This window comes from Thalia democratica, chromosome 1 (assembly GCF_965202585.1).
Source record: "Thalia democratica chromosome 1, ktThaDemo2.hap1.1, whole genome shotgun sequence".
Classification (NCBI taxonomy): Eukaryota; Metazoa; Chordata; class Thaliacea; order Salpida; family Salpidae; genus Thalia; species Thalia democratica.
In genome coordinates this window covers 69634731-69647814 of record NC_139165.1, presented here as the reverse complement: position 1 = coordinate 69647814, position 13084 = coordinate 69634731, and the positions used below count along the sequence as shown (strand labels likewise).

General features: G+C 24.5%; 2 protein-coding genes across 2 annotated transcripts; both read right to left on the bottom strand.

The window, feature by feature from the left end:
• On the bottom strand, positions 1-3034 carry LOC145832085 (uncharacterized). The gene is made up of 4 exons (XM_082939448.1): positions 2905-3034; positions 2420-2616; positions 1428-1542; positions 1-330 (listed from the first exon to the last, which is right to left on the bottom strand). Exons 1-4 carry the CDS (start codon positions 3030-3032, stop codon positions 96-98), a joined length of 675 nt encoding a protein of 224 aa, XP_082795574.1. The 5' UTR covers positions 3033-3034; the 3' UTR covers positions 1-95.
• Positions 3035-3047: 13 nt separating this feature from the next.
• On the bottom strand, positions 3048-4041 carry LOC145832075 (large ribosomal subunit protein uL10m-like). The gene has a single exon (XM_082939439.1). The coding sequence runs from the start codon at positions 4022-4024 to the stop codon at positions 3296-3298; it is 729 nt and encodes a 242-aa protein (XP_082795565.1). The 5' UTR covers positions 4025-4041; the 3' UTR covers positions 3048-3295.
• Positions 4042-13084: the final 9043 nt, after the last annotated feature.

The following is a 13084-nucleotide window of genomic DNA, read 5'->3' as shown; positions in this document are numbered from 1 at the left end:
AACGCAAAGAGCAGAAAAAACATGCAAGATTTACCTAAAATGTCTTTACACGTAAATTACACTATATGAGAAGCTATTTTTAAACTTTTTTAAGATCAATAATGGTTAGATCTTAATTCTTTCAGCGATTGGTTAATAGTCTGCTGATATTCTTCCCTCGTCACCTTTCTGGCGACCATTTCTGCAACATCGTGCTGTTTCCAAGCAACCACCGCCCCAACAACGGCTTGTACCGCCAGCAGGGGCCTGGTTTTCCTGAGGACCGAAGCAACTTTGCGGCTGTAAAACGAACTCCAGTTGTTTTTCACTTTCGGCATCTCAACCTGGTATCTGTTACATTAAAATTTATATATCAGTTGTTAAGTAGTTTGGAAACAACAAACAGGTTTTTTATAGAACTTTTGAAAATTGTTGTAAGTTAAGTTCAAATCAATAAACAAGACGTTTAAATGAAGCTTCGATTATTACTTTTTTAATAACTATGTTTATTTCTTTAAACACTTTTGTTAAAACATTTTTTTTTGTATCTTTTTTATTTATTACGATTAACGCAGCTCCCAATACTCTGCTTAAAACAAATAATTTTAGATTCATAAGTTGTGAGTATTAAATTAACTAACTTGTTATTTAATTAAGTAACTTGTTTTAAAAATCATGATGTTTAAATATTTAGGTGGTATGATTAGCATAAGTTTTCAAATGTTACAAATTGTAGAAGGACAACTCTTAAAAACTATCTTATTTGAACGATTCTATAAAATGTTTTTAAATTTCTTAAAAGTTTTCATTATATTTGAATTAAAAGTGAACTTTTATCTAACTAATTGATATAACAGTTTCCTTATGGTTTATTTAAATATATCATACTTTACAAACTTGTTTGTAAAAAACTTAAAAAGGTATCAATATCATGAATAATTTTAAAGCCACCTTTAAAACAATTTCAAATAACTTGTTTTCTACTTTCTTTGACAGTAACTATTTAAAAGATGTTTATGGAATTAAACGTACATGTTACAACTATTTTTAGAATTAAAATCATACCACGTCTTGTACTTTTTCAATAGTACATAAAAATAAAATTAAAAAGATGTTTTAGATTGTTATTAAACTGTATTATGTCAATTATTTCATGTTCTTTAAACCTAAAAAAAATTTAAAAAAAAAACTTATACACTTTTGAAAATATTGCTGACTATCAAATACTTCAACATAATAAAAGGAATATTAATCACTTAAGGGGAAAAATTAAATATGAAACATGTGCTAACCATTATTGATAAATTTTATTTAGTTTAATAAATCATTTGAGATAAATTATAAAAAGCTTTTGTCAAAAATATAAATCAAAGATGTAAAAACTTAAAAAAATATATATCACAAAAGTCAACAAGACCTGATAAATAAAATTTTAAAGTAAAACACACTTTTGTGCAATGGCCATCGAACTAGCAAAGCACACCATTTGAGGGAGTACGTAGCCGAAAGTTACTTGAGTGAGAGACCCTCGGATCCCGCAGCAAACTTTACAGTCGATTTCACCTGAATTAAATCAAAAACACTATGATTTAAGTCACTTATGCAATAAAGTTTAACTATGTTGTACATTAGTATTGTTTTTTTTTGTAATTAGATGCCACCAAAACACTGCTACAAATACTGTAATGCAATTTTTATGTTAAAAAAATCATTAATGTAATATTAGTTATCTTTACAGTGTGGTACATGGCTCAAAGTAACAAATTATTTTTTAGAATTTTATAGGGAAATCTTAACAATATTTGCTAGTTAAGACCACTTGTTAGTTAAAACAACTTGTTAAATTCCCTTATGCTTAATAAAAACTAATTTATGGTAAAATAAATGCTGACTATAAAATTTCAAATATTTAAAACACCCAATTTATTTAAAAAAAAGATTTTAAGAAAGATATTGGACACAACATTTTTTTATAAGATTTTTAAAGAAAAAACCTTTATTGTTCAAATAAAAACTTTTTATAAAAAATAAGTCAAATTTATAAAAAAAAATGTAAATAATCTGTTTCAGATTTTATATAAATTGATATTGAAACTAAATACTAGTGTAAGTATATCTAATAAAACATTACTTTCATTAAAAAAATAATTATAGACAATTATTTTATTTTAATTAAGAAAAAGTTAGAATGACTTAATATAATAACATTATTTTTTGCTTAAGTTTTCCTAACTTAATTGACAATAACACAAAGTAAATCAAAAAAGTTTAAAAATAGGTTGTTTAAATATAAAATAATTCAAATCAGTTGTTTCATTAAAGTCTAGTTAATGTCACAAAAATTGTCATTTATAATAAATATGAAAAAAGTTTATTTGTACAACTATAAAACTAATAGTTTCAAAAAACCAAATTAAATCTAAAATGAATAAAATCTGACCTTTTAAAATTTTAGGTTGGAGATGTTGATGCTGATAGAGGTAGTTAATAGCAAATAAAACACATGAGTTCATTAAATATGTAATAAAAGTTCCTTCATATATCATAAAAATTCTTCTGTAGTATAAGTTGGTAATAAGAGAACTTCCAAAAGTTAATGATGCCATAAAAGAGTTCATAGAAGAATCATAGATTGCCCTAAAAAAATAACTTTTATAAAATATGTTTTAGTAAAAAAAAATTAAGATGAAAACTATTAAGCTTTTACCATTATAAGATTTGTGACAAACTAATTAGATATATTTCTTAAACTATAGCCAAATTCTTAAACAAAGTATTTTTTATATTGATTAGAAAATACTCAAAACATATTTGTAGCATGTTTAAATTAAAAAAAAAAACATAGTAAACAAAACATGTAGCTTAAAAAAGTTAAAAGTTTGTTTTTAAATTAGCATTTCATGATTTTTAAGTCAATTTAGATACCTAGTTTCAATACGTTCCTGGTTTAGTTTAAACTTCATTAGTTCTTCAATAGAAGAAGCGTGTTTATTCAAGTCATCAGGTTTTTGAGGTGTGACTAAAAGCTCTAAAATTTTATCTACAAATGACATACTTAGATATCTATAGAAACATTAAATAGTAGAATTATAATTTTATACAAAATACTATTATAAAAAAATGCCATACATTATATAGCTAAAGAATTTTTTAAAGTTTTTATGTATAATTAGTTCGGAATGGTATAAACTTTAGTTTTCATTAAGCAAGAAAGTTTTTTGTTTTCCTTTTTTAAAAAAAAGTTGTAAAAGTCCGAAATATCTGAAACAGTCATTAAAATAATTTTTCCTAGACAAACAGTTTCAACTAGTTTTATTCAAGCTTCAGTTTTTTCATTTTCTAAATCTTCTTGTCTTTGTTTCAGAGTATAAGCAAGGGAATTAATTGGCTGTTGTAGCAAGCTGTAAGTTGATGATAGCTGAGATGACATAATACCAACCAGTTCACCTTGAAGCTGTTTGATATCAGGCAGCTGAGAGTATCTTTTCAAATCATCTAGTGAATAGAACTTATCATAGTAAAGCCCGCCTAATGGGCAAATATATTTATTTTTCTTCAAAGCTTCAAACATTAATTTTAGATCTGGTTCGTCACTAAACACAAGTGCAGTTTTGGATTGGCACAATGTAAGGAAATTTTCATATTTTGTTCCCATCAGTACTTTGCTCAACACATGAGAAGGCATCCTAGTCATGTTCATTTTGTTTTGCTGTAACTCGTAACGTGTGTGAAAATACTGATCTTCAAGTGCTGGATTTGTGTACAAGCATGCTATCACCATCTTGTTTGATTTCATAATTTCTTCTACTTCTTTAGCTAATATTACATCTATTCCATATAGATTATCATCTTGTTTATTAGTGTGAACAACTTCTAACTTGCTTTTTGAAATTCTAGGCATTGCAACTTGCATAAGTAGAGCTCTACCTTTGTTCTGTGGCCTTGTTCTTCGGTCATATCTAAATCTCTTTTGAACTACAGTATTTGTAGCATTAAATAACGTTGGTAACCTATTTGAAAGGCTACTTCTTGCAATCATTGACATACTTAAATAAAGTTTTGTTAACTGTAAAAATATTTCTTAGATATTATATAGGCTTTTTAATGTCTAATAAAATAAGGGTAATTATTAAGCAGGATAAAAGAATAATATGTTTGTAATGTTATTTCTAACTTTTTAAACAAACTTTAAAAGAAGTCTGTATAAATTAGCTTACAGTTAGATTTTTGTAAAACTACTTTTATGAACAATAAAAAAAATTCAAATTAAATATTTAACTTATTTTTATTATTTTTTTAAGTATATTTTTAGACAACTATAAAAACTAACAAAAAATATACGCAGCAGTTGAAACTTAAAAAATATATAAATTGAGAAAACATTGTAGCTGACCAGTAAAACTTAATTTTTAGAATAAGACCTAATTAAGTAAAAAACTGTCCTGATTTTTTAAAGACTGAATTGGCCTGAATCATCTTGAGTTTAAAAAAAAAATCAAACTAGTTTGAGTTATCTTGAGTCATCTTAAGATTTAAAAAATTTCAAACTGTACTGAGAAATCCTTAGTAAGGGTTGCCTTTAGGTTGTTTTTTTAGGTTTTTTGAATTTCTTCCAGGTTTTTAAAAGAACAAGTTTTTTAGTCTATTTTTAGTATAAAAATAAGTTTAGGTGAAAATTACTGTCTTACATAGTATAACAACATTGAAAATTTCCTGTAAAGCTATTTTATTGTGTTTTAAAAAATAGTGATAACAAAATAATTATCTTTATGATAGATTGTCAAATTGAAATTTCATTACTTTACATGTAAAAATTGTTTAAAATTCCAGGATTTTCAAGGTTTTTTAGTGATTTTTATTCAAAAATTCTTGGCTTTTTTAAAGATTTCTTAAATAACAGGTTTTTATAGCCAAAATTGTCAAATTCCAAGTTTTTTCAGGATTCCAGGTTTTTTGGTAACCCTGCTAAGTGTGTGGCAAACCTGCAAGTATTATTGTTTCTGTATTTTTTATTATCTTAACATAGGAAGGGCTAAGTTGTACTTTTCTGAATTAATTTACATTTAAACCATAACAATGAAATTTATCTTAAAATAGTTCTATTTCTACTAAACTTGGATTTTTACTTTTATATATTATTATTAAATCAGTTTTTATTTTTGATTTGAATTTTTACATTTTGGAGTCATTTGAATTAAATTTAAAACACAGAAACAATAATACTTATCAAGTAAAAAAAAGTGCAAAAATTTAAATTAAGTTATAAGTGAAACCCTACTAATGCTAATATCAGAACTACCACTCTTTGATTCAAAAAACTGTCATAAGTTTTTTTATAATTAAAAAAAAGGTATATTTATAATTAAAAAAAGGTATTTTTTAACATTTTAAAATTAATAAAATACAGTTCTTCAACAAAATTAGTTAAATAATAACAAAATATTTAAACTAATTTAATATAATCTCATTCAAAACCTAGAAAAAATATGTCATAAAAAAAAAATCACAGTATACCTTCTTTATTATATTAACATATATTTCTGGGTGTTAACAAGTTAACACACTTCAACAGAGCTATGTAAAAAGATAAATACTATAAGGAAAGAATAGAAGCTAGAAGTAGGAGTGTATAAGTGTTTACTAAAAATAAGCATAATTACTATAGAATAATAATAGATACGATACTTCATGTTAAACCCGACTGTTATAAAACTATATAGTATTTGTAACAAAGAAATATAAATTATTCTAAAGTAAAGTAAAATACAAATTAAAATAACAAATTAAAATAACAAATCAAAGTATAAACTACTTATATGAAAGTTCAAGAGATACTAATGCAGAATACTAAATGTTAGTTAAGATTCCAAAAATTTAACTAATAATTACAACACAATATTATGTTCTAACAAATTGAAACACTTTTACATTGCATTGTAAGTTAGATAATTTATTTTTTATGTCCAGAAAAAACACAGCCCGAAATTTTAATTAAACAGAGCTTTCACAACTATTTTAAATACATAATGAGTTAAGAAGTTATATTATCAGATCTATCTATTATAAATAAAAAGAAGTAAAATAACAAACATTAAGTAAAGAATTAACAAACTAACTAATAAATTTAAATTAAAGTGCTACAAAATGCTATATACTAATTATTTAATTGTAGTTTAAGATTACTAAAATACAAGTAAAGAAAAATACAAATTAAGATTTAAAACACTTAAATGCAGATCCATAAGACACCAAAGCACAAAACTAAAATAGTTTTTAAGCATCAAAACCCTAACCAATAATTAAGTTACAACAGGTACCTAAAAAACCACTACTTAAACTGTAAATACATTACACATTAAGTAAGATGATTAATTATTGTTTTAGAAAACTGACTAGTTTTATAATTGAATATGTCTTATATAGCTATTTTGAATACATAACAAATTACAGACTTATGTTTCTTAATATAAATATAAAAATCCAAAAAAAGAAGGTGGTTATGTACTGAGCATAAACCTACAGTAAAAAAACCTCTCACCGATCTATTGGGCGTAGTAGGTAAAACAGCATGGTTTATATGTGATTTGAATATTGGTTTCCAATTAAACTTGAAACTTAACACTTAAAGGAATATGAAAAATATATAGTTGAGTAAGAGACAAAAACCAGATTGGAGAATGAAAGGTGACATGTATAAAAATTAAATTTATAAAAAATTAAAAATATGTAATAACTTAGGATATACCTACAAATATATTAATAAATTTAAAATGAAATGAGTAGGAAGGTTTTATGAAATTTTAAATTTGATTTATAGAAATTCTCGTGAATAAATTAGCACTAATCTTCTCATATTTTAAATAATTAACTTTAACTTAGAATATTGAAACTTTTTATTTGTGTACTACTAGGTCTTATCTGAAATGGGTGTCAATGATTTGTTATTTTATCATTTTTGTATAAATGGTTAAGTTTCAAAAATAGGTTAAAGTTTTAACGCATTTTTAAGTATTCTAAGTATTACATAACATAACACTTAACTATTTTCTTTACAATTGACCAAATTTGTTTGCTCATAAGTTAAAAATTACTGCTTAGATTAACGAATAATCTAATTTGACCTAATATTTTTTTAAGCTAAATTTTAGTATGTTAAAATATGAGAAGACTAGTGCTAATTTTTGGTTAAACATTAAATTGTAATGTAGTTATGCTTTGTATTGGACACTAACCCATTGGTAAAATTACCAATTAAACTGACACCCATTTGAGACTAGACCTAGTAGTACACAATTAAAAAGTTTCAACGTTCCAAGTTAAAGTTTAGTATGTTAAAATATTAGAATACTAGTGTTAATTTTTCACTAGAATTTTATAAATCAAATTTCGAATTTCATAAAAACTTCCTACTCATTAAAGTGAGTATGTGTGTGTTTACGTGAAAGAAAAATAAAAGGTGAAAATTTTTCTTTCACATAAACACAAATTATAGAGCAAAGATGCCTTCAAAAGTCACTTTCACTCTTTATAGATATTCTTAATATAGACTTTTTATTTTGATGAAATTCAGTGACATTAGTGAAACTTTTAGTATTTGTTATATATTTTTATTTTTACTTTTTATGGTAAAAAAACATCAGTCTCAAACTCTACCCCTTGCAACCATAAACATTTTCTGGGGAGCATATACAGTACTAGTAGAGCATAAATTATTTGTAATAGATGATACAAATACTATAACTCATGACTCAAAAAATTAAACTGCATATTGCTCGTAGTAATTTTCTAAACAATAGTGAAAAATTTACTGATATTGAGAATTAAATTATTTATAATATGAAAAATCTTCAAATCATATTTTTTGTAATCTTTGTAAGTTTACTGAAATATCTGTTTAGAATAAAACTTTGCTCAAGGTGAAGCACCTAAATGTCAACATTTGAATTTAAATGAAGAACTATCTACAAATATCAAACAGTCAAATAACAAATATCAATCTAATTTCCGTAATACTAACAATTCCCAAACGATTAATTCCCATCCGATTAAATCCAACTTAATCAAATTCAACTCCAATCAATTCCCATCCGATCAGTTCTCTTCTCATCCAAACCAATTTTCCCCGATTAATTCCCACCAAAGTTATTCGTAATTTTTGCAAGGACCGTTTTTTTGCACGGCATCATTTTCGTACGGGTTTATATTTGCATAAAGCGTTACTTTTGGACGAGTATCAACTTTTGCATGACGTCATTTTTGCACAGACGACATTTTTGCATAGTTTAAAACTATATTAATAAAAAACTATATTTTAATATACTAAACTAGGTTAAATTTAAATTTCATAAACCATAAAAAATTAAATAAATCTAAAACTGTATTCCAATTTTTATTATAAAATGTTTCAATTTATCTAGTATAAAATATATCAAAACCAAAACAAACTTAACCTAAAACTAAGATTTTTTTTTTTTGCTAATTAAGTTTTATTATAAAGTAACGGTAATATAGAATTGAAAAAAATCATAGAATCTTATTTTTGTTTAGTTTTTTTTTAGTTTTATTACAATTCAATTTAAAGATAAGATTGACTTTGTTTAAAATCATAATTCAAAATAAAATACATAGACGCACAAAAACACGCACGAAACAGGATTTTTGACAATTTTGCAAAATTAAATTCTTTTAAGTTTAATTTTACAAATATCAAAAGTCTTTAAAAAGTTTTTAATTAAATGCAAACCACTTGGATAGCTTTTAACATGTTGTCCTGGTCCTTGGACATTACTCTTTATTTTAGATTTTTAAACTTATCATTAAAGCTTTAAAAAAATTAATCTTGTATGTTAATGAACTTTACAACTTTTTTAGACTTAATTAAAGACTATTAGTACATGTTAGTATTTTAACATAAAAGTAAAGTTTAGTCTAAAAAATATTTTAAAGTTTTTTAGTTTATAACTTTTTGCCTAGTGTCGTGTGTAAGTGCATTTTTAAGCCATAAATTCAATAAATTACTATTTTCTTACAAAATTTTAACCAAGATTCGTGTGGAAATACTGTTATACATTTTTATTATAATACTTTTATGACGTACAAACTTAATCTACCGTACAATGTAGAAGTTATTTGTTGTAGAATTTATGAACTGATTCTTGTTCGGGTGTACCTTTCAATTTTTTCGACATAAAAGTTGATATAACTTTTAAATAATTCATATTAAGTAAAATTAAAGCATTTCAAATTTAGGCTAAAATTATTTACACTTTTTAATATATTTTTTTTTATGTATTTTAGCAGGAATTATCTTATAAAATTAAACTCATGCTAAGTTTAAAATGTAATATAAATTTTGTAGGATATATTCCAAGTGAATAAAAAAAACTGTATGGCTTTTAATGTCGGCACTTAACTTGTCTTGAAAAGTTATAACATTATCAGACTATCTTTAAAAAAATATGTTTCTGTAACAGCGTATAATTTAGTGTAGATATTCAGAACTGGTAGTATAAAAACAATGAATATGAACTAAAAAGAAAAAAGTTAGTTTATAAAAATAAAACCTAAATTAAACAACTTGTTCCATGAATCGTCTGTGTTTTTGTAATAATAAGTTTGAATACGTATTTTTTACTCTACTTAAAATAGTTTTCAATAAGCTTTTAGTTTTATTGAAATTTTATGTCAAACTAATTTTAATCTATATTCAAGTTTAGTTTAACATTGATAAGTAATTTATTTTAAACAAGCAAGGTTTAATTTTAATAAAATTTTAGTTTTATTAAAAAAAGTTTTATAAATGTATTTACATAAATTTCGTCAGTTTAGTTTTATCAAACATTTTTTTACTTCAGCCGTGCAAAAGTGACGACTGGAGTAAAATATGGCACCTGTAGAAAACTGATGCTATGCAAACAGAAAACTTTGTGCAAAAGTGCAGTCATAAAAAAAGTGATGTCTATGCAAAACTGACTTTCCGTGCAAAAGTGATGCTGTGTAAAAGTGACGTGCAAAATTGATTTGGTGGGAACTGATTTTGGTGGGGATAATTCGGGTGGGAATTGATTCAGATGGGGATAGATCGGGTCGTAATTGTGCGCGGGTTGGAACTGAGCGGTTTCCCTTATTTCAAGACTTCAACATTGAATTTTTTTTCTGTATGCACAATGTCTGTAGCTTTTTTCTAAAGAACGTACCTTTGTCTGTAAAAGAAATAACTTTAAAGTACAATAAGGTTTGATGTTAGTGTTGTTGTTGTAACAAAGTCCCTATTGCAAGGAAATATTTTTGATAAAAGATTAACATAATTTTTTTTAGAATTAAGCTTTTTAATATTGAAAAATTCTAGTTATATACAAAAACTTTGGTATAAAGTTACAGTTATAAAAGTAGTTTTTTAAGCTTAGCGTAGCATCAAGCCTTTTAAAAATCAATAAATCTTATTTTAAAGAATTTATTGTTAGGCCTCCTTCCATCACGAGCGATTACAGACTGAAATCTTTTTATTATAGTTTTGCTGGTTGGTCGGCAGTTTTGCTTTTACTTTCTTGAGTCTGCGTTTGTTTTCGAAAGCAGAGTTGTGTTTATTTTAGATAACTTTCAAAACAGTTTCTAAGTAACTTCTTTACTTAAAAAAGGTCCATTGTAGTTTTGTTCCCGCTTGTTTATATGATTTTTATTGCAATTTTAAAGTCATCGAGCAAAGATAAAATGGACAACAAAAAAAAATCATGACATAATATATTGACATAATACTTTTTTATATATTTAATAATGTTTAGAACCATCATGTTTTGCTTGCACACAACCCGCAAATAGCTTAGATTGTGTAGTAGTGAGCTCTCCGTACAAGATATCTCTGAATAATTTTACTTATCTTACTCAAAGGACATGTTAAAACCAGCGGCCTACGCAATCTTGGTTGAAAAACCATCGTGAACGTAGTAGGATGCAAGATTACTAGAGCTTCAGAAATAAAGAGTTCTAAATACTAAAAACACGTTTGTTCTAACTAAAATGTCATTATCAAACAATTCTAAGCCTAGTTTTGTTCAGAAATTTGGCGATATTGGTTAGCAAACCAAATCTAGAAAGCACAAAGTTTTCTTTCTTTGCCATATTATTATAAGCTACTAGTTAAAATGTATTACAACTTACAGTCTTGTTTTTATTGTGTTAAGTATTTCTGAGAAAAATTGTGATTTATTTATTCTGTATTTTGCTTCCAAGTGTATAATTTAGTGATTATATATTACACTTTTTTCTGTATGTTGTTAAATACGCATTATGATTTAAGGACTAACTGTAAAATATTACGATTTTTGATCCTGTGTTTTTAGTACTGACTATATTTATTGTAGTTTTATAACTTTAATAGTCAGCTAAACAACTTTTGTTTAATAGACATGGTCCGGCTATACAACTATTTTTTTTTTGGGTTGGTTTATCAAAATTTATTAGTTCCGATTAAGCTTTTTTATAGTTTCTGTTTAACTTTATGGTAGATAGTTTTAGCTTAATTAAAAACTTTTTAGATATGTGGGATGTTTCAAAAATTTGGTTTATTAATTCTAAGAATTAATATACCTATAATCAAATTTATTTTAAAAATTTAATTTGGTTTTGGAAAAAATAGTTAACTTGAAGTTGTTAAGTAAGTACTGTTGCTTTAAAAAATTATAAGTTTATAAATATAGAAATAGTTAAATAAAATTTTTCAACTAAAAAACTAAGTATTTACATTAAAAATTTATAGCTTAGACAATTTTAACAAATTAAACTTTAAACTTATTAGATACTTAAGCTTTATAGTACTATTTGTTAAATGAAAACTTTAACAAACGTTTAGCCCTTTTAGTATTGTGTAATAGTAAAAAAGGTGTTTAAAATTACTTCAGTACAACATGGTTTTCGTATAGCTTTTTAGAAATGATTATACTTTTAATTGCATTACAACTACAAACACTATGATTTTTATTAAACACATATATTATGAATATCATTTTATAAAAGAACAACTTTCTATTTTTTATCGTAAGCTTCTAATTCTACATTATTCTCTTAAATTTAAAATTCGTTGTTTTGTTTATTAAAACAACACTATGTTATTAAGATTGAATTAAAAATCTTATTAAACTTTTAAGCGTAGATTAAATTGATTTCGATTAAAGTTTGTACTATAACTAAACGGTTATGATATTTTAACAATTTAAATCTAAATTTTAGTTTTCAAACAGTTAAATTAACTTCTTTTATTGTAGGTTTTGTATTGTTTAAAGGAATGTTAGTTTAGAGTGAAATTTTAGTATTAATTTATAGCTGAAGCAATAAAAGTCTACAAACCGCCTACTTAAAACTTCCGTTATTACTCAAGTAACTTATCTATAAACTGTAAATAATAATGTAACAAAACATAAATTGTTTGTATGTATAAGCAGTGTGCTAAAATAACTATAACTTATATTATCCGCATAAAACATTAATAAAATACCTAAATTTTTAAAACAAAACTACTATTTTTTTTGAAATTAAAAATAGTTAAAAGATTTATCTAAAATAAATGCTATATATTTTCTAATTACGTTTACTCAAGTAAATATAAACTAAGGTTTTAAGAAAACTGATAGCAGAGTCAAACAATACTTTTAATAAACAGTATAGAAACAGTTTTATTCTTGAATTGTTTATATATTACTATTACACTTAAACTAATCATAACTTAAAAAAAGTTTAAACTGTTTGAAATGTTTGAAATTCTAAATTTATCTTTTTGTTGTAATTTTTGTTGTTTAAAAAGTAATAATTGTAAAAAACTTGTTAAAAATATCTATATCACAAAACACACTTTTTTTTTCTTTTTTTTTAAATTGAAAAAAAAAAGTTTAAACGCTTTAACGAACCAGCTTGTAAAAAATTTATGTAAAGTCTAATAAACTTAACAAACATTATGGCTACGATATAGTATTTGATTTTCTTTGAACTATAAAAAGCACATTTAAAAACAACAAACTAATTGAAATGGAATGCTTACTTTAAATAAAGTAAATAAAACCATTTTTAACTTTAGAAAATTGAAAAAAAATTAAGCCTATAACAGCTTTTTGGA